The 24,860-nt window shown below is 54.2% G+C and overlaps 7 protein-coding genes across 7 annotated transcripts; 5 read left to right on the forward strand and 2 right to left on the reverse strand.

The window, feature by feature from the left end:
- Window positions 1-307: 307 nt before the first annotated feature.
- J4E84_007274 (uncharacterized protein) lies at window positions 308-1,572 on the forward strand (the record flags this gene model as incomplete). Its single annotated transcript, XM_049389859.1, has 2 exons — window positions 308-745; window positions 1,192-1,572. 2 exons carry the CDS (start codon window positions 308-310, stop codon window positions 1,570-1,572), a joined length of 819 nt encoding a protein of 272 aa, XP_049242603.1.
- Window positions 1,573-3,491: 1,919 nt separating this feature from the next.
- Window positions 3,492-5,086, forward strand: J4E84_007275 (uncharacterized protein; the record flags this gene model as incomplete). The annotated part of the gene is given in 2 exon segments (XM_049389860.1): window positions 3,492-3,500; window positions 3,512-5,086. The coding sequence occupies 2 exon segments, from the start codon at window positions 3,492-3,494 to the stop codon at window positions 5,084-5,086; spliced, it is 1,584 nt and encodes a 527-aa protein (XP_049242604.1).
- Window positions 5,087-10,295: 5,209 nt separating this feature from the next.
- Window positions 10,296-11,216, forward strand: J4E84_007276 (uncharacterized protein; the record flags this gene model as incomplete). Its single annotated transcript, XM_049389861.1, has 1 exon — window positions 10,296-11,216. The coding sequence occupies one exon, from the start codon at window positions 10,296-10,298 to the stop codon at window positions 11,214-11,216; it is 921 nt and encodes a 306-aa protein (XP_049242605.1).
- Window positions 11,217-14,560: 3,344 nt separating this feature from the next.
- Window positions 14,561-15,992, forward strand: J4E84_007277 (uncharacterized protein; the record flags this gene model as incomplete). The annotated part of the gene is made up of 2 exons (XM_049389862.1): window positions 14,561-14,933; window positions 14,983-15,992. The coding sequence occupies 2 exons, from the start codon at window positions 14,561-14,563 to the stop codon at window positions 15,990-15,992; spliced, it is 1,383 nt and encodes a 460-aa protein (XP_049242606.1).
- A 128-nt stretch (window positions 15,993-16,120) lies between these two features.
- J4E84_007278 (uncharacterized protein) lies at window positions 16,121-19,973 on the forward strand (the record flags this gene model as incomplete). Its single annotated transcript, XM_049389863.1, has 2 exons — window positions 16,121-16,125; window positions 16,349-19,973. The coding sequence occupies 2 exons, from the start codon at window positions 16,121-16,123 to the stop codon at window positions 19,971-19,973; spliced, it is 3,630 nt and encodes a 1,209-aa protein (XP_049242607.1).
- A 410-nt stretch (window positions 19,974-20,383) lies between these two features.
- Window positions 20,384-22,252, reverse strand: J4E84_007279 (uncharacterized protein; the record flags this gene model as incomplete). The annotated part of the gene is made up of 1 exon (XM_049389864.1): window positions 20,384-22,252. One exon carries the CDS (start codon window positions 22,250-22,252, stop codon window positions 20,384-20,386), a length of 1,869 nt encoding a protein of 622 aa, XP_049242608.1.
- A 351-nt stretch (window positions 22,253-22,603) lies between these two features.
- Window positions 22,604-24,279, reverse strand: J4E84_007280 (uncharacterized protein; the record flags this gene model as incomplete). The annotated part of the gene is made up of 2 exons (XM_049389865.1): window positions 22,604-23,951; window positions 23,999-24,279. 2 exons carry the CDS (start codon window positions 24,277-24,279, stop codon window positions 22,604-22,606), a joined length of 1,629 nt encoding a protein of 542 aa, XP_049242609.1.
- Window positions 24,280-24,860: the final 581 nt, after the last annotated feature.

A 24,860-nucleotide genomic window follows, 5' to 3' on the forward strand; every position in this document is an offset into this window, starting at 1 on the left:
CACCGCCCTCGTCTCTTATCGCCTGCACGTCAGCTACCAATTGACACGCACCCTCACCACCAACACGTCCCCAACCGTCCCCAAGGAGCCGCACGCGTCCTGCTGGCCTGTCAGCGTCGTCTGCACCCGTCGCACCACTGCAGAGCCACTGATAGCCTCCCGCTCCCAAAGCGCTGTATCAGAACCTCCAGCGCACCAATACCAGCGCAGCACTTCACCGCCTGCACCACGTATTATACGTCTCTCGCGACTTCTCGCCAACCTCAACCTCATTCCGTCATCGCCAACCTCAACTCCCCCCGTCACCATGGCCACGACCTTCTCAACCGCGACTGCGATCCCGCAACACGCACCCTACCAGCACCACGCCTACCGCAAGAGCACCCACTCGCAGTACTCGCCCACCCACTCGGGCGTCAACACGCCCGCCAACGTCTCGCCCACGTCGCCGCGCACCACACACCTGCCCCTCGCCCGCCACCAGGGCATCTACCAGCCGCGCACCGCCATCGGCATCCCCGCGGCGCTGCGCAAGACAGAGAAGCCCAGCAGCAAGTCACCGCCCAAGGTCGACTCGGGCGTGTCGTCCCCGAACCAGGGCTGGTCGGCTGGCACGTACGGGTGGGTCGCCAACGAGGGCAGCGCGACGCCCGTCTCGCAGATTGGCAATGAAGACATGCAGAGCCTCTACAACGCCGAACCATTGTCGCCCGTCGCGGGGCCAATCACACGCAACCACTGGCAGGTATGTATTCGCGCCTTTCCTACTTGTCCGCTATGCCGCTGCTAGCCTGTCCGTGCTTCCCTGTCGCGTGCTCACCTGGGCTGCGAGGGGACCGTCTTACGTACATGGTCCGGTCCCACCGCCTAGCGCGCGTTGGTCTGGCCTCCCGCTGTCTGCAGAGCCGACATGCCGAGCCCTCCAACTCAGCTCAACAAGACGCCTGGGGGGCAAACTCGGCGGCCAAGGTCGATCATGTTGTGCATGTCGCCTCGCCATGGCCTTCGGATAATTTCCATCGTCTGCCGGCTGTCGAGACATGCACACGTCGTCCCCCACGCTAGACCTATACCTAGACTTTTACCCGATGCAGGGCTGGAGTCCGGGCTGTTCGGGCTAGCGACACCTGTCCACTTGTCCACAATACAGAGTTGCCGTTGCGTCCAGAATCCCCACTAACTCATCCCTAGGCCGACGGTTCCACATCGGTGTGTTCGGCATCCAGCTGCCAGGAGCCCTTTGGCTTCTTCCAGCGGCGCCACCACTGCCGCAAGTGCGGCGGCATCTTCTGCTGGCAGCACTCGCGCAACAACGTGCGTCTCGACGAGCTCGCCCGCTTCCACCCAGAAGGCCACTGGCACCGTGCCTGCGACCGCTGCCACAGCTCCTTCCGCGAGTGGGAGCACCTCCGCTCCAGCCGCACCAACAGCGAGAGCTCCGACAGCAGCAACTCCAGCCCTGCTCCCGCCAAATCCATTGAGACTCCTGTCCCGGCTAAGCGTCCTGAGAACACGCGCGTAGGCAGCCTCGCACAGAGCTTCCAGGGTACATGGAACTGGAGCACTTTCTAAACATGGGCGTTTGCTTGTATCGCCGCCTGCACAACTTACTTCATATCTTCATGACACCTGGACGGACGGACGGACCGATCGGACTTCCTGCTCCTGGCGTACTCTCTTTTGATGATATCCGGAGGGTCCAGTATTGTCGTAACGGCACTGGTCCCATTCCACCTTTTCACTTGCTTCGACCTCGACACGAAGCCTTTCTGCATCTGCATCAACTAAACTGCATAATACCGGAGTCCTGTTTTTGCTTTTCCAACATGGCGTCTTGATCAATTCCGGGGGCGGTCTGTGTGTGTTTTGTCTCTTGTCCTTGCGATTCAGCGTTTTCCTTCAACAACTTATAGAGAGTGCTCTTTTCTCTCTCTGTCTGGATCTCCCTTTGTGGAGTCGACAGAAGATGTTACTGTGTTTTACGGCCGACGAAGATATCCAGATATAATGATTGTTGGAGATGGTCTTTCTTTTCGGTGAAACCGTCCAGTTCCGGATCATGGCGCTACGCGGTGATGTGCGACGGACGCACGTATTTCAAGAAGCCGTGCGTCCATCGCACATCACCGCGTATCGTCATGACTTGGACGGTTCTGGGCGGTTGGCTGATGGTTGTTCGGCTGGGTTGTATATGTTTTATCATGTGGTATGATATGCGAGCAAGATGGTGTTGAGATGAGATGAAATTACATTGGTATATTCTGATTGTCTGTGTATGTTGGTGTTCTGTGAGAGCTGCATGTGCTTGTATATGTGTGGCGGATGTGTTGTGATGTGTGGGTGGGACGGGGAGGCGGAGCGGAGGCAGAGGGGTAGGAGGCGGGAAAGTGGTGGAGGTCTCTTTCGTCTACTTCTGCCCATGCCTTTGTATCAGCGAGGTGGCGGGCATGTGCATGTCTATGTAGTTGGCGTGACTCGCATGTTGTGATGTGGTACCCTGATGGCGTGATGTCGGTCAGGTTTTGGTCGGGCGAGGCTAAGGGCAGGTGTTTGATGCATGTGGATGCCGCTTGTGGGTAATCTACCATGTTGCTGGAATCGACTGTATTGAACCTAGTAGTTGAGAACTATAGACGACGTGGACACAGGTGTTATATGTTAGCATCTCCCTTGTAAAGTATCGAGCATGGATGAAGCCGTAGAAACATCTCCACCCACCTACCCCAGCATCAAGAACCCCAAACACAAATACGAAAACAGTAAGCCAAGAACAATGATAAATAAGTGAAGAGAGAGAAACGACATTCCATACCACAAACAAAGTCCATGACTCCCCCCGTGCCTCGTTCGCACAAAGGCACCATACGGAGATACCCCGCACTCCGATTGGTCAGATGCAGTGGAGTGCTGATGGCGTTTTTTTGCTGGACGAGCACGACGACGTTTACCGCACGAGTCATCGAGACATCTGGTGAGATACGCGAGACTGCCTTGATTATTTCTTGGTTTATGCGCTTGACCTAGTCTTACTCGAACTCGCTCGCCATTCACGGGTTTGCGACTTTACTGCACTCCAGGGCTCGCTACGCTCGCTACACTCGCTGACCGACAAGATCTCGCTGCGCTCAACCTCACTTCGTTCGACGTCCGTCGCCATACGTCCTTCTCTTCTTCAAGTGTTTGGGGGCGCCGTCGCCCCCAGGTTAGCGAGAGGGTTCACGAATCGATACTGCGCGAAGATGGCGACTATGGCTCAGACAGCGGTGCAGGAGAATGGGGATGTGGCGGGGACATTGCACAACACTGGGAATGGAATAGCGCAAGAAAATGGAAACAGTAATGGAGCGGCGCAGTCAAATGGCAAGAGGAGGAAACTACATGGGCGCGCATTCTATGAGAGTATCGGCAGTCCAAAGCTCATCCTTGCGCCCATGGTCGAACAGTCAGAGTTCGTATGTCTCTTCGTCTCTATACGACCCTGTGCAAAGACGATGGCTAACGTCAACTGCAGGCATGGCGACTACTCTCGCGCTCGTTCCTCCCCGAATCTCAGCAGAAAGACCTCCTAGCATACACCCCAATGTTCCACTCGAAGATGTTCGGTGAAAAGAGCAACTACCGCGACGCGCACTTCCAGCCCCTCAAATCGACCATCCCCTCACCCAGCGACGAATACCACCTCTCACAACTACCCGAATCGGAAAGACATCTCGACGGCAACCCTGCGTTCGACCGACCGCTTACCGTACAATTCTGCTCCAACGACCCTGAGGACTTTCTGCGCGCGGCAAAACACGTTGCGCCCTTTTGCGATGCGGTGGATCTGAATCTAGGATGTCCACAAGGAATCGCAAAGAGAGGGAAATACGGCGCATTCCTGCAGGAAGACTGGGATCTGATATCAAGGATGATACGCAAGCTACACGAGGAGTTGGATGTCCCAGTCACAGCAAAGATGCGTGTCCTCGAAACACCAGAGAAAACTCTCGCATACGCAAAGACACTACTAGACGCCGGCGCAAGCATCATCACAGTGCACGGCCGCCGTCGAGAACAAAAAGGCCACAACACCGGCCTCGCAGACTGGAAGATGATCCGCCACCTACGCGAGAACCTTCCTAAAGAAACCGTCATATTCGCCAACGGCAACATCCTCCAACACGAAGACATCGCCGCGTGTCTAGAAGCCACAGGCGCAGACGGCGTCATGAGCGCAGAAGGAAACCTCTACGACCCCACCATTTTCGCCGCTCCACCGCCGCCCGGCCAGGAAGGACGAGAGTACTGGCGCGGCCGCGACGGGAAAGGTGGATACAGGATGGACGCTGTGATGAGACGGTACATGGACATCATCCACAAATACGCACTCGGTCAGGAACCACCGCAACGGAAACCGCTCTGGATGCCTGGAGAACTTGAGATCGAAGCCCCATCAAAACAGTCAGAAGAAACAGCAACGTCCAACACGAACACGGATGCAGCAGAAAATGGCAAAAGAGCAGGTGATCACGAGGATAGTCCGCCAAAGAAGAAACAAAAACCCTTGTCTAAAGCTGCGAAGAAGAAGGAAGCAAGCAACCCCAATCTCACAGCCATGCAAGCCCATCTCTTTCATCTATTGCGTCCGCTGGTTTCTCAACACCACAACGTACGAGATGCGCTTGCGCGGTCACGGACGGGCGATATTGAGGCGTTTGAGAATGTGTTGAGGCTTGTTGAAGAGGCGGTTAAGGGGGGGATTATGGGGTATGAAGAAGAGCACGCCAACGACGCTGTCACGGGAGCCCAAGATGTGAAGGAAGATGGGAAGGCCGATGCAAAGAACGCAAAAGAAGAGGTGGAGTTAGATCCGTATGAGAGTTCTCTGGCGACTGTTGCGAGGGTTAAGAGGCCGTACTGGGTGTGTCAGCCGTATGTTAGACCACTGCCGAAAGAGGCGCTGGAGAAGGGGAGTATGACTGTTAGTAAGAAGGAGAGGAAGAGGGCGGAGGAGGAGATGGAGAGGAAGAAGAAAGAGGAGGAGGAGGTTGGAGAAGAGTGTGGGGTTAGAGAGGAGTGTGGGGTTGGTGCCGGGGGGACGGGTTGAGGAGAAGGTTGTGGGTGGGGAGGATGCGGAAGAGGGAGGGAAAGGAGGGAAGGAGGAGGTTGTTGAGGAGCCTAGGGATGGTATGGTTTGTGGCTAAAAGCATATCTATAGCTGCGCTGCAATACTCGAGGAGAACATTCACTTGCGCGGCAGTGGCAGTGGCTTTGACAGCGTTCGTGGCTGTGACAGTGGCTGCGCCTGACCCCTACTCCCATCTCCATCACGACAGGCTGGAGCGTACGCGCTACGTCGCATGGCGACTTTAGTGCTGTCAGCAAGGTATCTCGAGTAAGGCGAAGACGCGCACCTTGACGAATGGTCAAACACCATACAGCATGAATTGTCGCAAAGACAATCATAGCAAGAAGCTGAAGGAGAGCAAGCACATCTGATCTTGTCCACATGGTTGGATGCCGTTTCCGAGTGGCTTGGTCAGGGGATGTGGGGGCCAAGAGGGCGGAATTGATAGGCTATGGATTCTTTGACTCTGCTATGCCAACCACCCAATCGAAAGAGATGAGAAAATGTAGCTTCGACTTAGGCTGGGGTGAGGTCTTGTTCTGTGATTGACGAAGTTCGGCATCCGCCCTCTTATCAGCATCTAGATAGCAATACAAGTATGGTAACAAGGCATCAAGTCTATGCGCAGCGAGATCGTGAAGATTAGGGGCATAATTGCTTCGCACATCTGTATCTGGGTGCGGAACGATGAGCATCGGTATCTCGTGGTGGTGCTAGTCGCTGTTGAGTTGCGGAACAGCATGGCGCTGGCAATGATGCAGGTGTTGATGCAGTGCCATTGCATACGCGAAATGACGCTAAGTCCCTTCAGGCTGCGGAAGCATGGGTCGACGTGGAGGATGGCGTAGACTAGTCCGCTTCAGGTTGCGGAACGTGTTGGCGATGTCCTCCAGCCTTTACCACTCAGCCTGACCCCTAAGATTCTGCCTGTCAATCAACACATTTGCTTTTCGTCTCGTTGGTATAATAGCATAAGCTTTCAGCATTCTATCGTCATGTCGACTTTCATCTCACCACTCCAATCCTCGAAGGACGTTCAATCAGCCTTACACATTCGCCACCGTAAAATACACTATTAGCACCTCACTGCTCCTGGATTGTCGTGCGAAAGGGCCTAATCGACCCCCATCTTGTCGCATGCGCTTGCGAGCCAACTCGACATGGAATACCGCGAGTTTGTCGCCGATCCCGAACAACCGGACGAAGATATAACGGGATGGATCTACCCACCACCCGATGTACCGCTCCAAGCAACCGCTAACAACTCTGTTGCATACAATCTTCCACTGTCGGACGATTCCATGGTGTTGCATGATCCATCGACGAGCATCGACCTACAATACGCCCCTCAGCCATCGTCGCTGGTGCCGCCACAGTTCAGCCAGCCATCATCGGGGCTTGCCAGACACCATCGGGTACACGAGACAGAATTACCCGAAAATGTACAACGAGAGCTTGCTCAGGCTGAATGGCAGTATATTGAACGACGCTGGGAGATCATGCAGAATGCGACAACTCTTCCTGTAAGCTCTCATTTAGGTGCAGTGGCTACTGGCTATCCAGATACTGTCACGGATGAGACGAGTACGGGGTATCCTGGGGCCTATAACTACACCAACATGTCTGTGCACCCACTCCAGGTACCCAATCACGGCTGCATCTCGAATGATGGTAGCAACGAATACGAGTTCAACGGTGGCCCATGGTCTGAACAGCTATCATCGCAGACCATCACCTACCCAAATGCCTTTCACAATTATGCCCAGGAGCTCGACTTTCAGGACACGACTTTGTTGAATTCCCGATACCTTGATTATAGTCACTTGGCACATAGTCAGCAAACTGCCATTGATCCGATGGCATTTGCAACATCGCATCACAACACACTGCCTTCTATGTTGAGTCCATACGACCATGGAACTCAGCCCTCTCCCCTCGTGGCCCCTGCTCAATACCATCACCTACAATCTAATCTCTCACTGCAAGGTGTCGAACCACAACCTGTTGCCACAAGCCAGTTCCCAACATGCGCGATCAACAACATCGACTACGGCACCGGGGATCCTCCTTGTGCCATTCCCACATCGAACGAGGATGTGAACCCCTCTGCTAGTTATCCATTCGCTACAACAATGCATGAGTTATCACCGGTGGCGGAGACTAGTCTTGTGGCAACGAACAGCATCGATACGACAGATGATACCAGCTCACTCATCGCTACCCGAGCTATCAGAGGGAAGAGCAAGCATGGCAAGAGCACACAAAGCGTGAGAGCCAACCCCTACCATAGGAAGACAGGACCCGGCCGCGAAATGGAAAACCTCATTTTCCACACGAACCCAGAAGCGGATCGTCAGCAACAAATGTATCAGCCAAGAATATACAGCCGACGTCCCGACAAAAGTGAATTGTCCTGCTTTGGATGTCGCTACAGCAAGCGCAAGGTACGTGTATACCTTCCCAACTTTTTGTTTGACGCCTCACTGACTTCTTTTTCCAAGTGCACGATTTTGACCGGGGAAGTTTGCTCTCAATGCCGGAAGATCTTGAGGACGTATTCGGATCGAACCATGCTTCCCAAGTTTACTTGTAATGTCCGAACGAAGTTTTCAGAGACGTCGATCTTCAAGTGTATTCCACCGGCAGGAATGAGCAACATGAAGATGCTTGCGCGAATTTCATCCAGTCTTTCTATCCGAATGGAATTGAACGGTTGCGATGACTCTCTGCTGGAAAAAGAAACGCCTCTACAGATACCTTGGAAATCCAGCCTCGAACTCGTTGAAAGCCTTTTGAGTATTGTCAAGGTTTTCCTAGACCTCCTCGAGCCATTGCAGGGCAGACAGCTTGTCTCACCATGTCTATATTCATCTGAGTTCTGGAGTTACTCGTTCAGTATGGTTAGATGGAAAAGTGCCATTTGCTTCTTTTGGCCAAATCTAAAAGACGCACTAGACTTTCATGAGGACTTCCATCGTGGGAGTGCCCAGCTATGTCTCCGGTGGATTGATAATCATCTTTCATCCGAAAACCCTCTAGACGCAGCCATAATGCTGACTGTATGGTACGAAGGCATTGCTGCTATGGAGCAGAACCCTTCAGTCGATATTCCCGCGCGGGATCATATTCTCTCCTCGGCTGCGCATCATTTACTGCATTTGTACCGGAGGTTACTTCCCACGTGCCAGATGCGCGAGAATTCGAAGCGGTCCGCTGAAATACACGGGCGGGCGCTCCTCTTCGGGCTCTTTCCAAAGGCATCCAAACTCCTACCGGCAAGGTACCAGCCTACTCCAAGAAGTCATTCTGCCTACGGCGTGACGAGATTTCACAAACTGCAGTGGAAATCACGGAGATTTGCAACAGGGGCAACTAGTCCTACGTCTTCACAGTCACCCTCCAAGCAAACCGAGCCTTTCTCTCCGCTGAACGTATACCTTTCCACAGAAATTGCAGCTATCTTCGGATTGGGTACAGATGTACTGGAAATGTATGAAGAACTTGCTCAGAGCTATCTGCTCGAACTGCCTACTTTACTTCAGGAGGAAGCGCTGGATCTTTCGCCCTGGACTCTATCTCTTGCTCTCAGGGCGTGCCTCGATCGATCTGACTTCCCACCCTGTTCAGATGATTGCAAAGAGGCTTTACTGCTCTCTATTCTGGAGGATTCGTTCGAGTTATGGGAGTTGTGCGGGAAGTTTTGGTTTCCGGGTGGTATGCCGAATACACCTGACAACCTCAGGAGATGGATGATGACCGATCGAGAAAGAGTAGAGGCTTTTTTGATAAAGAGATTGACTAGGGACAGCTTCTGTTCTTTTGCAGAATCTAGAGTGATGCTTGCATTGAAGGAATTCGGGAAGCCCCAGGGTAGTAGCGCGCAGCGCACACATGCACAGCAGGATATGGGTACTATACATCATTTAGTTCTAGAGAGGATCTTTAACGCAACTTAGAATTCTTCCGAATCTGCTTTCCTACTATTTCCTCTGCCTTTATTGTGTTCCAGTCTTGTTCAAGCATCTCAGGGGAATGAGTACAACCTCACATATCGAAATGAAGCACACGTTTCGCTACTCGTAGATGTGATCTACACCAGCACATTTCCCTTAGCGACAGATTGTGCCCCATTGATGGTTGGCGCGTCGTTTGAGAAGCACAATAAGGCGACAATTCTGTCGCGATGTCAAAGATGGAGTAACACTTGGAGCGCGCATGTATGCGCATATCAAAGCTTGCGCGTAGGTCATAAATCGAACGCGCAGTAGTCGAAAAGGCGATGCTCAATTGTCTCAAAGTGTCCCGGAATGCTGAACGAGACAGGACAGGAGAGTTATTGATAGCAATGTATATGCACGCCCTTCGAGGGGAAAACTCAACTTTACCTACCACAGCAGTGCATAGATCACGACAGCCACGTTAGTACGAAAAACGCTCACTCGATTTAATCGTAGTATGCAACCTGCTGGTGTTATGACAAGATTTTTCTAAAGGGCGTGCATGTATAGCCTAATTAGTAATCCAAACGCAGCATGGTATGCATAATTCTAATTTAGCGCCTCCTCTTGTTAGCCTTGCGTACGCACACATGGCTATGGCCGTCTGCCATCGATAGAGAGAACGTGCAATAGCGGAAACTCTATCATGCTCTGCCACGGCGAATAGCTCGAGCTGACATGTGAAACAGACGCAGGTGAGGCACCAGACGATCTCAGGGCAGCGATAGTGGTAGCCCAATGTCTAGCGCACCACCTGATTGGCCGTCGGACCTCATTTGCCGAACAAGGGTCCAAGCTGTGACATCACCTCCTCAACATCAGTGGGGGGCAGCCTCGAGACGTCACTCGCCCGCGCACCTCGACTGCGCGCGATCTCCAGCTGTTCTGCCGCTATGAGTATAGAGCCAGTCTTAGGACCCTGAGCGCTTGAAACTGCGGGTCCCAAAACAACGTGTTGCATGCTACCGTAGAGTTTGTCGGTGTGCCCTCTTTATAGGGCGCATCGCGCCTTCCCAAAGCAGGGTTTGCCTGAATTGCGCCAATTCAAGACGACGACTGCCACGCAATTTCCCTCATCACTGCCACCAAGCGCGCCATTATAGTCCTCTCTTCCCGCATCAACCGCACCTTCACCACCACACCGACCTCACCACATGCGCAGCTAGACAGCAACCTCATCCATCCCCGCCATGACCAGCGTACTAAAAGGCGGCTTCGGCTCGCCCAATGGTGCGCCATTAATCGCGACCAACTCAGGCACCGAGTTCGTCAACACCATCTGCCCACTCAAGAGCGCCCTCGATGGCTACGACAACACGATCCCCTGCAGCAAGCAGAAGATCCACGTGCCGCAGAACTTCTGCGACGCCATGGCCATCCGCGAGGAAGTCTACGGCGAGCAGGGCGTGCCCCTCGAAGCCGAGTTCGACGAAGACGATGCCCGCAGCTGGCACTGGGTCGCTTATGCTTCCGTCGCCACACATTCAACCCACCCTCCCAAGACACTGCGCCGCTCCGACTCTGGCAACACTCCAGCTGATGACGCCCGCCGCGCCTCAGCCACCGCCACCCGCGTCCCCGTCGCGACGATTCGCCTGATACCTCCGCCCCACGGCCCAAACAAGTACGTCGAGGACGACAAGACGGACAAGCATGCCGATGCAGACCCACCTGGCGAGGAGCAGGAGAGCAAGCACCCGCCAGAGCCATACATCAAGCTCGGCAGGCTGGCAGTCCTAGCGCCCTACCGCAGTCTCGGCCTCGCGAAGCTGCTCATCAACGCCGCCCTCGACTACGCGGGGTCAAATCCTGATCTCATCTACCGGCCTCCTTCTCCCACCGCGCTGGAGATGGCGCAGATTCTGGGTAACAACAAGGAGAGGGAGATTACCTGGCAGGGCTTGGTCATGATCCATGCCCAAGCCAACCTGCAGAGCATGTGGGAGAAACATGGCTTCCACGAGGAGCTGAAGAACGATGACGGCGAGGTTGAGATACCAGCAGAACCCCACTGGATTGAAGAAGGGATTGAGCATGTCGGCATGTGGAAGAGACTGCCGATTGAGAAGAGGAAGAGGTTGTCGCTTTCTTCCCTGGAGTCGGGGTCTTGAAAAGTTTGGTTTTCTTTCTACTTACACACGTTTCCTAGGTTTTGGCTCGGAGATGTGCCAATGATCTACGTCAGGCCGTGACCTTCGCGGTTGAAATCCCTTCTCCATCATTTGATGAGGGGACCTACAGGGCATGATGTTCACGCTCATCTCACCTACGGAGGATTCAACATTGCTTATACCCCACACTGCACGATTACGACGATACGGCCGGATTTCAACATTATCTGTTTTTGCGAATAGAAGAGGATGAAAAGGGAAGACGAGGCAAGACATAGAGGCGTCATGGTACATGACTATAGACTAGTAACGAAGGCACTTTTCATCCACATATTCATTTCCAACAACGCATCCATTTCCAAGAGTCCCGCGTCGTTCTCTCTTGTTCTTCCATCCCATTTCTGTCTTCTAGCAAGCTTGCACGTCTAGTAATGCGTCTTGGTATTCCTTCACTAGCGCGTATCCGGAGAAGCGAACTCGGGTCCTACGCAGTGCCTGTTGGTTTGCGTTTCATGCAACTTCCTCTTGGCCACCAGCCGAGTAGTACCCGCACGGCAGAAAGTTGCCGATATGTAGTGTCTTGCGCCAGAGGAAGACGCATCCCACCGGTGCGACCACGCACCGACCACACAACGGCCTCGTCACATTCACAGAACGTGGGCACAGTAGTACAAACGGCACACTAAAGTGCTTCCCGCTGTCAGAAACATTTCACTCAATGCTTGCACTAGATCAAGAATGCTTGCACTAGATCAAGTCGCAATTCGGTACCTGGCATCCTAGAGCAGGTAGGGGAGGTAGTTGGGTCTCTTCCCTCTACTTCTGTCCGCGTGTGTATCTGTCCGCCTTTCATATACTGTCGGCCTTATGGAATTCACAGCACAGTTGTACAAACGACACACTAAAGTTCTTCCCGCTCTTGAAACCTTTCACTCGAAGGTTCCACTAGATCACATCGCAAACAGAGCAATCCGGTACATTGTATCCTTCCCGTCTCCTCCCTTCTCCTACCACGTCACATCACAACGGAAACCCGCTGCTGCTCCACTGCTTCACCAATATAACTTCGCACCACACTCGCTTCAATGTCCTCAGACACCCCCACCAAACACGCCTTCAAGGCCCGTCTCCTCAAGCTCCTCCGCCTATGCACTCGACCCGCCGTCATGCTTCCCTCTCTAGGCATCATCGGCCTCATACTCGTCATCACACTCACAGTGCTCCTCCCGCAAAATGTCCACTCCATCGAAATCCCCGGCGCAGACAACAACCACAACTACCTCGTCGCCGTCTCCCACTTCCCCTTGACAGATTCCACAAAGAAGGATGCTTACCGCCCGGATCAAGACCGACGGATCACGGTTAGCTTGTACATGCCTGTACCCAAGAAACAGTGCTCTGCAATGGGCACGCAGGAGTATATGCCAGCGGGAACCGCGAAGATAGCAAACGAGCAGTTTGTTGAAGGGAATGAGCGGGATGCGGGGGTTTTCGAAACTATGACCTACGAGTCTTGCGTTGGTAGTAGTAGTGGTAGTGGCGGCGGCGGCGGCGGCGGTGACGTCAGCAAGGTACCTGTTGTGGTTCTAGAACCGCACGTCGACACGAGCAGGTTGATGTATTCGACAATGGCGCGCTACATCGCGGCCAATGGCGCTGCGGTCGTAGTCATCGACCACCCCGGCGACGCGTCAATCGTCGAGTTCACATCGTCGAGAACGCGGGATTTGGAGGTTGTTTATAATAGCGGGACGGTGCCTTTGTCTAATTTATCTCCTGTTACGGAGTATAACGAGACGGTAAAAACGGCAGTCGAAACACGGATAGAGGATGTCGCATTCACCCTCAGCCAGATCAACAGCACATCCTTGCTAACCCGCCAATTCCCTGCCCTGCACTTCACGGGGAGTTTAAACACGGATACCTACGGTGTCATCGGCCACGGTCTGGGTGGCACAGTCGCAACCTCCCTCTCCCTCGGCCTCTACCCAACCCTGCTCTCCCCTACCCTCCTCAACGCTACAAACACTACAAACTCCCCCACAGCAAGATTCTCCATCAACCTCTCCGGTACACCCCCCCTCCTCAACTCCTCCACAAACAACACCCCGCTCTTCTTCTTCGGCCGCGCAGACTTCCGCCGCGAACACGACATCAACTGGCCGACTACATGGAGCCATCTCACGGGTCCGGCGACGGAGTTCGATCTCGATGACTCTGCGGTCTTTGATGCGAGTGACCTACCGTTGGTTATGGAGTTGGCGCGGGATGAGGGAGGGAAAAAGGGGGTGGTGGGAAGGGGGTTGAGTGGGGGGAATCCAGCGGAGGGAGCGAGGGCGGTGATTTGCTTTTTGGAGAATATCGTTAAGGAGATGATGGGACTTGAGGGGCAGGGGAGGAATGTTGGCGATTGTATTAGGATGTTTGAGGGGGTTAGACCGTATCCTGGGTATGGGAGGGGGAGGGGGGGATGAGAGGGTAGATGGGTATGGGGGGTGATTGGGGCTGGTTAGGGTTGTATGGATTGTGGAGGGCTAGGGCTGGGGGTGTAGGGAGAGTGTGGTACAGAATTGGGAGTACACGCTGTTGCGCTCGAGAAAGGCGAGGGAGTATGTGTTCGCGCCAGATAAGACGTCATTTCGCGGCTTTTTGTTTGGGGTAGAAAAGGTGCAGCAAGGGAGCGCAGTCGCTGCGGTCACTTGGGTATTCTTTTGCGGTTAATAACATTGCGATCCTAGGAAGTATCGCGCATGTATTAATAGTCTGTGGCAGCGCGTCTATGGATGAGCTTCTTAGTGGCACATAAATCAAGGCAACAAAAAAACATACTAGAGTCTTCATTCACGCCAGGTGTCTCGCATTCTTGCTTTATATTAGCGTAGTCTTCGGATTTACTGTATGTTCCCTTGTATAAGAAGGACCTTGGGAGATGTAGAGGGTCACTCGTTTTCTCCATGTCGGAAATCTCGGAACGATTCCGCGGCGATGCGAAAATGTTCGAACGCATTTGCAAACACCATGCACGGAGATACACAAGCGCACATTAAAATAAGCATGAATCTCTGTACTTACAAACGATTATGACAACTCAACTACCGTGTATCGAACTACCGCGTATCGCACCTCGCCGCATACCCCACCTTTGCTGGAGCCATCTTACTAAGGATTCGCCAAGAGCGGTTGTAGATCCCTGTCACAGGCTCGGACAGCCCACCTAAAGCGATCCAAAGCATGTCACATATCAGTCATCTCCGCCCTACCCTCTTGCGGCGTATATAGCTCCCCATGTGCGCCCCTCCTCCTCCCAATGTACGACGCGGACTTTCGAATCGACACTCCACGTAATGGCGCAAATGGCTAGGATACGGGCGGGTCCGGCCGCGCTGCGACTGCGACGGGCGGTTGGTGGCAATCCCATGTCACGTCCGCTTTCACGACCGCTTGCACACCCGACTACGCGACTGTCGATAGGCGCATTACGCACAAGATGCATTGCGACGAATGCTGCGATCCAGGAACCCGATGTGGATTTCCCCGCGGGTGTACCTCCAGTTTCGGTGCCGGCGACGTCGAAGGTGGATGAGCGGAGGAAGGCGATTAAGAACGCGAAACCTTTTTCTGATTTCCTGACGGATACGTTCAATCGGCAGCATGACTATCTCCGCATCAGTATCACAGAGCGCTGCAACCTGCGGTGTCTGTACTGCATGCCAGAGGGTGCGCTTCGAATGTCTGCATAGCAAAGGACTCTGCTAACAAAAAACAGAGGGCATACCGCTATCACCCCCCGCCAACATGCTCACCACGCCCGAGATCTTCTACCTCTCCTCCCTCTTCGTCTCGCAAGGCGTAACCAAGATCCGGCTCACAGGCGGCGAGCCCACGGTCCGCCGCGACATCGTCCCGCTCATGCAGCAAATCGGCAGTCTGCGCCCGCGCGGCCTCCGCGAACTCGCCCTCACAACCAACGGCATCTCGCTGCACCGCAAACTAGACGCCATGGTGGAAGCAGGCCTGACCGGCGTCAATCTCAGCCTCGACACACTAGACCCGTTCCAATTCCAGATCATGACCCGCCGGAAAGGCTTCGACGCCGTCATGCGCTCCATCGACCGCATACTCGAAATGAATAAACTCGGCGCGAATGTTAAGCTGAAGGTTAACTGCGTCGTCATGCGCGGCCTGAACGAGCGCGAGATCCTCCCTTTTGTCGAAATGGGCCGCGAGAAAGATATCGAAGTGAGGTTCATCGAGTACATGCCTTTCGGCGGGAACAAATGGAGCGAGAACAAGATGATTAGTTTCCAAGAGATGTTAGACATCATCCGCACGAAATACCCCGGCCTAAGACCCGTCCCTGGACACAAAAACGACACGAGCAAAACATACGAAGTACCTGGCTTCGTGGGCAAAGTCGGCTTCATCACGAGTATGACGAACGATTTCTGCGGGTCCTGTAATAGGCTTCGCATTACGAGTGACGGGAATCTCAAAGTCTGTTTGCATGGTAATGCGGAGGTGAGCTTGAGAGATGTGCTCAGACAGGGCAATAACGGCGAGCCGATTGATCAAGAAGCGTTTGAGCGTATTAGGCAGATCGAGATGGACCGGCATGAAGGCCGGCTGAGCGACGAAACGGTGCTGGGCTGGGGCCAACGCGAGCGCGAACTCCTGGACGTTGTTGGAGCTGCTGTTAAGCGGAAGGCGGAGAAGCATGCTGATCTGGACGATTTGGCCAATGGGGAGAATAGGCCTATGATTTTAATTGGTGGGTGAATCTGGGTTCTCTTTCTCTTTTCTACTTCACGACCTTCAGGGTGTGATCCCCTTCGCCATTATTTGGTTCTGCTCTCACGATCGGTCATGGTTGGATGTCTCATGATACCACGTTTGTCACTGCATAGATGGCGTTTTGAGCGATCTCATTTACTGTCGCTTAGACTTGGATATTTGGCTACATACACCAATCATATACCCAACTCTATCCTCATCTGAGACCGTCCAGTCTGTGATGTATCTTGCTGACCTTATTTAGATAACAAGCCCTTGTCCAGTCTGAATTCCCGATGGCCTACATTACGAAGACAATCTTCCCACCACTCCCACTCCAACCCTCTGCGACCGCGCTCCAGCACACCCACCTCGCCACTACCCTTCCTACACACCACCTCTCCTCCCACAACAACAACCACTACTACTACCCGCGCCTTCTCAACATCCCCCACCCCCGCCGCAAAGAAAACCTACCAACTAAAACGCCTCGCCAAAGCAAAGAAACTCCTAAAGAACATAGACACATCTCGATCCACAGACGCTTTCGGCGTCCAACAGTTTCTAGAGGACGTCGAAGCACCTAATGAATCAGAAAACCTCCTGAGGGATATCGAGAAGAAGATTGCGAATCTACATCGTCGCATTGTTGAGGTTGAGAAGGGGACGCCGCTTGCTTCTGCTTTTGCATCCCAGGAGCCCGCCCCGCCAGTATTGATCAAAGAAAGTGTAGCTGATGCGTTTGATGCCGTTGGCACTGCAGTCAGTAACGAAGCGACGGCACCAAGAAAAAGGAAAGGCAGACATGAGCGCGAACGAGCCCGGAGACGGGAACAAGAAAGATACCGGACTGAGAAGATGAAGGAACTTGGCATGCTATTAGCAGAATACAAAGCCCAAGCCGCAGTCGTCAAAGCGGAAGCAGAGAAAACGGCTGAGATGCGGAAGAGGAGGGAAGAAGTATTAGCGAAGAAACGCACACTACTTCAACAACTTAACGCACATGAAGAGGAGGAGCGCAGGGCCAGTCTTGTAAGGAGAACGAGCCTGGCGGATAGGGAGGGTGGGTTGGCGGAGGGATTTGAGCTTGATGAGGTACTCGATGATGCGATGAAGAAGGTTAAGAAGATGCCGATGCATCCGCCGAGGGAAGAAAGAGAGTATAAAGAGAGGGAGGTGAAGGATGTGGATGTGCCGAGGGCGAAGCGGGTGGTGTGGCCGAAGGGGACGGGGGCTGTGAGTGTGCTGAAGAGGGGTGGGGATGGGGATGGGGATGAGGTGGTTGGGGAGGAGGTTATGGATGGGGAACGAGCTGAGGGGATGGTGGTTGACGATGGCGATACCTCCACATCCAAGTCTCTATCCGAATCGACCCACGAACAGACAGAGGCTACTGCAAGAACCTCCAACGACAAGCCCTTTGCAGAAGAGCTAGTTGACGCGGCTGCCGACGATTTCGCGAGTTCGGTCGCAAACGCAGGAGATCCCTTCCCTCCCACCTCCGCCCAGCAAAAGCCATCAACCAAAGCCAGCAAACCCATCAAGAAAGACACTCCACGCCCACCACCATCCCCACCGTCCTCCAAGGATGACTTACGCCTCAACATCCCTCCCTCAGGCATCGTCCCCATCGACGCCGACTTGATCCTCTCCCTCGACTCTTCCGTCCCGGCCCTCCAATCCCAAATCCTTGCCCTCCGCAACCGCCTAAAATCCTCCTACCCCCGCATCGACAACCTCCCCTACGACGTCTGGACCTCGTCCAACAAACGCACCCTGCAAACCTGGCTCAAGATCCTGATCAGTCGGTGGAACGCGCGCTTCGATGATGTGGACGGCACGGGCCAGGTTGATAAAAGTGTTGTAGATGAGAGGGTCAAGGAGGTACTGGATAGTATGGTTAGGGAACATGATTTGGGGAATGAGGCTGCGGAAAGGATGGCGATGAGGTGGCATGAGGCGTTTGAGCGGAGGGGGGATATGTGGGGGGATGCGGAGGGGAGGTTGGATTGGGAGGAGATGGAGGCGGGGGGGTTGGGGTTTTTGGGGGTTGAGAGGGAGGATGGTGGGGTTGAAGGACCGGTGCTGGAGCAAGAGGCGGGTAAGAGTGGTGAAGAGGTGGATGTCGAGAAGAAGATTGAGCCTGCGCCTATGAGGATGGCGGGGAGTGGTGTGACAACCAACGGGGTCATGGGTCGCAGGATGTATTCCACGTCGACGAGAAGGGGGTTTTGGTCTTGGTCCAGGATTTTGGGGACGGAGGGGAAAGACGAGAAGAACGAGCTGAACGAGAAGAACGAGAAGAACGAGAAGAACGAGAAGAAAGAGGAGGTGAAGCAGCGTTATAGGACAGACGCCATACCAGACAGCCCGACCCAGCCCAAGCCCGCTGCTACATCGAACGCCAAACCAGTTGAGAAGATCGATACAAAAATGCACGAAAAGACCCACGTCCAATCAATCGCCAAACCAGACGTCAAGCCCGACCCAAAGCGCCAACCCAAGCGCTCCACAGAGCCCGTCCCACCAAAGCACGACGCCAAACCCGACGCCAAAGCAGACACAAAAGATGACGCCAAACTCGACCCTCGCAAAATCAGAGAGTACGCACCTCGGATGCATCGGCCTCCCGGTCAGGGCGTAAGTAAGACCGTCTTGCAGAAAAAGAGGAGGCAGGCTAAGAAGATGGAGGATGAGAGACGAATGACTGAGGCACTGGAGCGAGGACGAGAGGGTGGGGAGGAACAGATGAACGTCCAAGAGCAAGGGATAGAAGATGGGGAACAACTGCCTGGCGCACATGAACGTGCGGGAGAACTCAAAACCAAGCAGCCGCAACAACAGCCGCTAACGCCAGAACGCGCAAACGCCAAATTACCGCAATACCGAGCGGACACGATCAAAAAGGCCGACGAAGTCTTACCGAAAATCATACCACGAACCCACCAAATCGCACCTAATCAAGACACCGAAACCGACCCCGACAAACCAGCCTTCGTACGCACCAAGGGACCCCTCCAGCCCCTACCTGAACTCAGACGCTCGAGGCATATTGAATGGAGGAAATTGGAGCGGACAGAATTGCCAGGGCCGCCTAGACATATTGTGAAGCCCCCGACAGACAGCAAGGGCAAGGCTTCAGGAACGAAGTCGCTGCAAGACTTTTTGGATAGCATGAATGAGGTTGCTGCGCATTCGCCTTTTGAGGCGGAGCCGAGACAGCAGACTCGTCCTTTGTCGATGCTGGAGGGGGGGATGGAGGGACTAGTGCAACAATCGTCCTCCGCTCAACAACCCCCTCCACAGACCAAACCTGCCTCCTCACAATCCCAACTACAACAATCTCAACTACAACAACTACAACCACCACAACCGTCCCTCCCCCACCTCACCCCCACCGGCTCCGCACACATGGTCTCGGTATCCGCCAAGGAACACACCACCCGCACCGCCATCGCCGTCGGAACCGTGTATTTCACCAACGCCGTGCCCCTCCGCCTCATCCGTTCAAACGCCAACAAGAAAGGAGATGTGTTGGGTACATCGCGCATAGCCGGCATAATGGCCGCGAAGAAATGTCCGGAGTTGATTCCGTTGTGCCATCCCATCGCTCTAACCCACGTCAGCGTCGAACTACGACTTTTTGGTGATAAGTGGGATCCGCGGACAACAACAACAACAAAGGAAGGGGAGATGGAGGGGATTATGGGGGTATTGGAGAGAAGTGAGATATTAGGGGGGAAAGGGAAGGGGAAGGGGAAAATGGGTTTTGGGGGCGTGAACATCGAAGCCAAAGTGCAATGTACAGGCCCCACGGGAGTGGAGATGGAGGCCCTGACGGCGGTTATGGGCGCGGCGCTTAGTGTGGTGGATATGTGTAAGGCGGTGGATAGGTCGCAGAGGGTGAGTGGTGTTAGGGTTGTGATGAAGGAGGGGGGAAGGAGTGGGGAGTGGAGGGAGGCGGGGTGGAGGAGTTGGCAGGAATGAGTTGGTGATGGGGATGGGGATGGGGAGGAAGGGAAGTGTATGATGACGGGGATGTAGGATTATGGTAATGCTGATGAGGATGTCTGTGTGAGGACGATCGTTTTCACATTTTCTACTGTTATATGAAGAGAGGTTTTTAAATCCTGCAGCGACAGTACTACCTTGGTGCACTCTTTCTACCCTATAGGAAAGGCTGTGCTGCTACAGACTACCACAAGCAATACTGCGCGCTAGTTGCCAAATCGCAAAGTGGCTAAAATCGCAATGTAATCAACTGCACAAGAATAACCGCAAAACGCATGCAAGGAAATGCACCGCATCCCACGACCGTCACCCTAGCAGAACCGTCAATGATATCTATCATCGACACCTCTCAAAGTCCAGTAACTCCACACAACTATCCCTTCGCCCTACAACTCACACTCCCCCTCCTCATCCTCCTCCCTCCCATCCCACGCCCTCCTAAAAGCCTCAAACTCCTTCCAAGTGATCCCACCACTCCCACTCCCACTTCTATTCCCACCTCCCCTCCCATCCCCCCTCATCCCCTCCCTTCCCCTCTCACCCTCCACTTCATCCACTTCATTCTCCACACTCCTCCTCCGCTTACTCTCCCGCTCAATAGCCCCCTCGACATAGACATCAGCATGTCGCTTCCGCATGAGGGGCCCCACAACATTCGGCGGCGCGATGACGAAGCTGGCCTCGCCGAATGCGGGATCAGGCTTCTCGAAGACCCTCTTCTTCGGGGGTGGTGATGGATATGGTGGGGAGGGGGGTTTAGAGTTGGGGAGGTAGGCGAAGGGTGAGGGGTTTGGGTCGTCGAAGGAGGAAGTTGAAGATGAAGTGGGGGTAGAGGGAGAGGGAGAAGGAGAGAATGGCGAGCGGCGCTTTAGGCCGCGGGTAGAGGGCGTGATGGGTTCGCGGTGGGTTTCTAGGGACGTCTTGCGCTTCTTGTTGGGGTTGGTAGGGGGTGAGGTATCGTGCGCCTCGTCGTTACCAGCGGATGCGTCGTTTCGCCCATGCTTATGCTCCCCCGGTGTATCCCCGTTCAACTGTGTTTCCGCATCGGCATTCCCATCCCTCGCATCCCCGTCCCTAGCCCTCTTCTCATGCATATTCCCCTCCTCCTCTGTCGCCCTCCTCTCCCGCTGCCTCCGCTCATACCGCTCCTGCATATCTCTTACAATCTCCTCAATACTATCACGACCACTCGGATCAGGATTCTCCGCCTTCTCACACTCCCTTCCAGAATCCTTGCAGAGAAACCCAGCCACAGCCTCCGTAACCCCATTCTTGAGTTCCGGCGCAGCCCTCACAACCGCCTCGACACAGCAAGCCAGAAACTTGACATCTTTCTGCTTCCTGAACTCCCTCAGCCTCATCGAGTCAGCGGGTTGGAAAGATCCCGTGAGGATATCGCGGACGATGTCGTTGCAGGTTGGGCATTTGAATTGTTTGTGGGTGTGGTCTTGCTTTTTGCAGTTGGAGCCGCAGGGTTCGGTGCTAGCGATCCAGTGGCCGCAGAGGAGGAGGTGGGGGACTTGGTTGCTGCAGCGCTTCATACCGGGGTACTCGGGGATGAAGTGGCGGCTACCGCGGAATGTACCCATGTAGCCGAATGGGAGGGCGTTCTCGGGGATGTCTTCTTCGATGACGATTTCGTCTAGCCAGTTTGGCGCGGGCTCTGATGCGGGTGTTGTAGGTTGGCGGTCTTGTTGGCGCGGTGGCGAGGAAGGAGTACGGCTGTCATGTTCCGGAGATGTAGGTGGTGTCGTGTCGTTGCGCGGCTCGCTAGTGTCATCGTCTTTGGCGGTTGCACCGTGAACGTCTTTTTGAGCTGGTGTCTCGACCGAAGGTCGGATATCATCACCATCACGGCAAGGTGTTGTTGGAGGTGTCAGAGGTGACATCGGCGTAGCATCTGGCATATCGATGTCGTCCGATGTGGTACCAGCGTCGTCGGTCGCGTAGCCAGTCGGCGCACTAAACATGGGAAATGGCGGTGGCGGGATGTTCCTCATTCTCGATTCAGACGTGTTCGTATCCTTCACTTGTGAGAACAGGTATGCTGATAGTGCAGCATTGGGCGGCGGAGACGGTGTGGTGTTGAACACACCGCTCGCGTACCGTGTAGGAGGTGCGGCGTGATTGCAGGCGGCGCGGTACGCTGTGCTCTCGGTCGCTATATCCTTGGTCGATGCGTCGTTGGACGATGTGGTGACGCTCGTGTCAGCGGCGCTCCAGAAACTCAAGAGCTTGCGGATGGGATTAAACATCTTTGCTATTGGCGAGTGGCTCTCTCGTGGAACTATGTCTGTGATAGGGTTGATGGTCGTGGAAAGCGTATCGGAAAGGGTAGTGAGAGTGGAACAGTGCTGTGAACAAGAGGTCGAGATGTGGTGCATTAGGCGCGGAAGCTTTAGCGTCATCAATAACAATGCCAAGGGTAGTGAATGTGGCGGTCCGACTCTTGCATATGACGTTGTGTCAACACCATTGTGGGAGAGTTCGTTCGTGCTTTCACTCAATGCGTCGCGTCGGATCGGGATCAAGATTAGTCATGCGCAAGAGGAAAGAAATTGCGCAAGGATATAGACATGCAATATTGCTATATGCGAACACTTGGACTATTTGGCGATATCTTCACCACCGAGTTTGGAATGCTGGTGCGTAGCATCACTCGGCTCATTGGTCTGCATAGCTTCCAAGATTTCGAGATCGACATCCGCCCGCGGTCCAGTAAAGTTCTTCCGCCCATCGATAAACCATTGGAAGGTACTGATGAACAGTATGATGCCGAAAGCAACGACGCAATAGTCTAGCGTTATTAGTGAGGCCCAAGCACACTCATACTGGAACTTACTCATGCTGGACGCTGAGACAGGGAGCTCAGGCGGGAAGAGGAACAGAACAGTGGTGATGATTGTGTATGCGATACCGATCAAGTTGGCGATCCAGCCCAAGGGTCCAGGCAGAACGAAAGACCTAGGTCCAAGCATCTTTCTGCCGCGGCAGACGTTGATTGCGACGGGAATGGCGTAGCTGACGCCCAAGGCGACGACTGAGGATGAGATGAGAGCGTTGAAAGCGCTACTGGACCCGATCAAGATCAATCCAAACAGGATGGTCAGGGTCGCAGCCAGGATTAAAGCATTGAGAGGCTGACCGAGTCGCGGGTGTACCTTGGCGAAGACCCTGGAAAATGGAAGGCCGCCATCTCGAGCGAATGCATATGTCATGCGGCTAGAGGTAGTCATGATGGCAATCTCCGCGAAGAGAATGCAGATCAATGGGAACATCAAGAGGCATGCGGCTCCAGCTTTGCTGCTTGTAGCGTTGTACAGGATCTGTAGAAGTGGGCCAGGAGCTGCAGAGATGATGGCTTCCGCGTCGCCGCCGGACACGAATAGCAGGACCATGAGGAAGATGAAGCCGGTGACAGTTCCGATACAGACGCAGTAGATCATGATCTTTGGGCCCTCGACTGACGCATTCGGAATCTCTTCAATCATATGCGCGACAGCATCGTAGCCGGTGAGTCCAAAACCGCCCTGGAGCAAGCCCAAGAGCCAAGCGACACCATCAGGCCAGCCCGTCTCGTTGATGAACTCGGTGAAGACGAACTCGGCGGAAGCGTAGTTAGGAGATGAGCATGCCAGGGCTGTGATGCAGACGATCGCGAAACCGCCAATGGACCAGATGAAAGCGCCACGATTGACGTAGGGGAGGAGGTTGTTCATGAACGCATTGATGACGAAGGCGATGAGAGTCCAAGCGACGTAAATCAGCCAGACCTGCCATGCGTGCAGCGTGAACTCAGGATGGAATAACGCGATGAGACCGGAAATGAGTTGGGACGCGAGGAGGCCTCCGGAGGTAGTCAAGGCGAGCCATCCGGATACGTTGATCCAGCCGGTGATGAAAGAGGCGAGGGGAACCCATTTCCGCGGGGTAATAACGGCGACCCAATGGTATCTGCGATGCGTGAGTTGACGATGCGAAAGCTGACTGAATGTACTTACTGTCCACCAGCAGTAGGATACGCTGACAGGAACTCGGCCAGCGATGCGGCCAAACACAAGTTACAGATGCCGGCGGTTACAAGTCCCCAGATGACGCTTGTGGAGCCACCAGATGGCAAAGCCAGTCCGATTGATGATGAAAGCGCAGTCCACGAGTTCAAGATGGCGAAAGCAAGCCCGAGCATAGACAAAAGACTGAAGTTGCGCTTCAACTCGCCCTTGTGTCCGAGAGCCTGTAACTGGGCTTCATCGTCCAGCGTGTGCCGTTCAACGGGTTTCATGATGGCGTATGCAGGCAGCTACCGGGTCCGCGCGACGTAATACCAATGACAGGGAGCTGATGATGGAGCAGACACACTCTATAAACACATGGACGTGAAGATGCGATCCGGAAGGATGCGCGAAGCCGTGCTCTTAGCCATGCGGCCATTGACGTCGGCTGCACCGAACAGGCATGGCGACCAGGTCGGTGGAAGCTTGACAATGCTTACTTGTGGTTCATCCACAGATAAGAGGCCCGGTGGTGGTGTCCACAGGGGCCAAAACATGGGGTAGAAGCCAATCAGGCGCCATAGCGACGACTATCTCGCGCTGACGGAACGGCGTTACATCGCGCAATTGCACACAGGCCTAACTGGTGTCGGCAAGCGGACGCGACCGTATCTAGCCGGAGATTGCGCGTCAAGAGCGTGTTCTTGGAGATGGGCTTGGAGATATGTGACGAGATCAGATGACAGCGAGTGAAAGGCAAAGGCATTGAAGAGTGCTGGCGGAGTTTGAGGATGGGGCCCGGGCGTCCCGAGGTCGGCTTGGCAGTCACGGCTTCTGCCGAAACACCATGATGGGCATACGTCACTTGTTG

The sequence above is a fragment of the Alternaria hordeiaustralica genome (assembly GCF_023758085.1).
Source record: "Alternaria hordeiaustralica strain BMP 2776 chromosome Unknown scaffold_15, whole genome shotgun sequence".
NCBI lineage: Eukaryota > Fungi > Ascomycota > Dothideomycetes > Pleosporales > Pleosporaceae > Alternaria > Alternaria hordeiaustralica.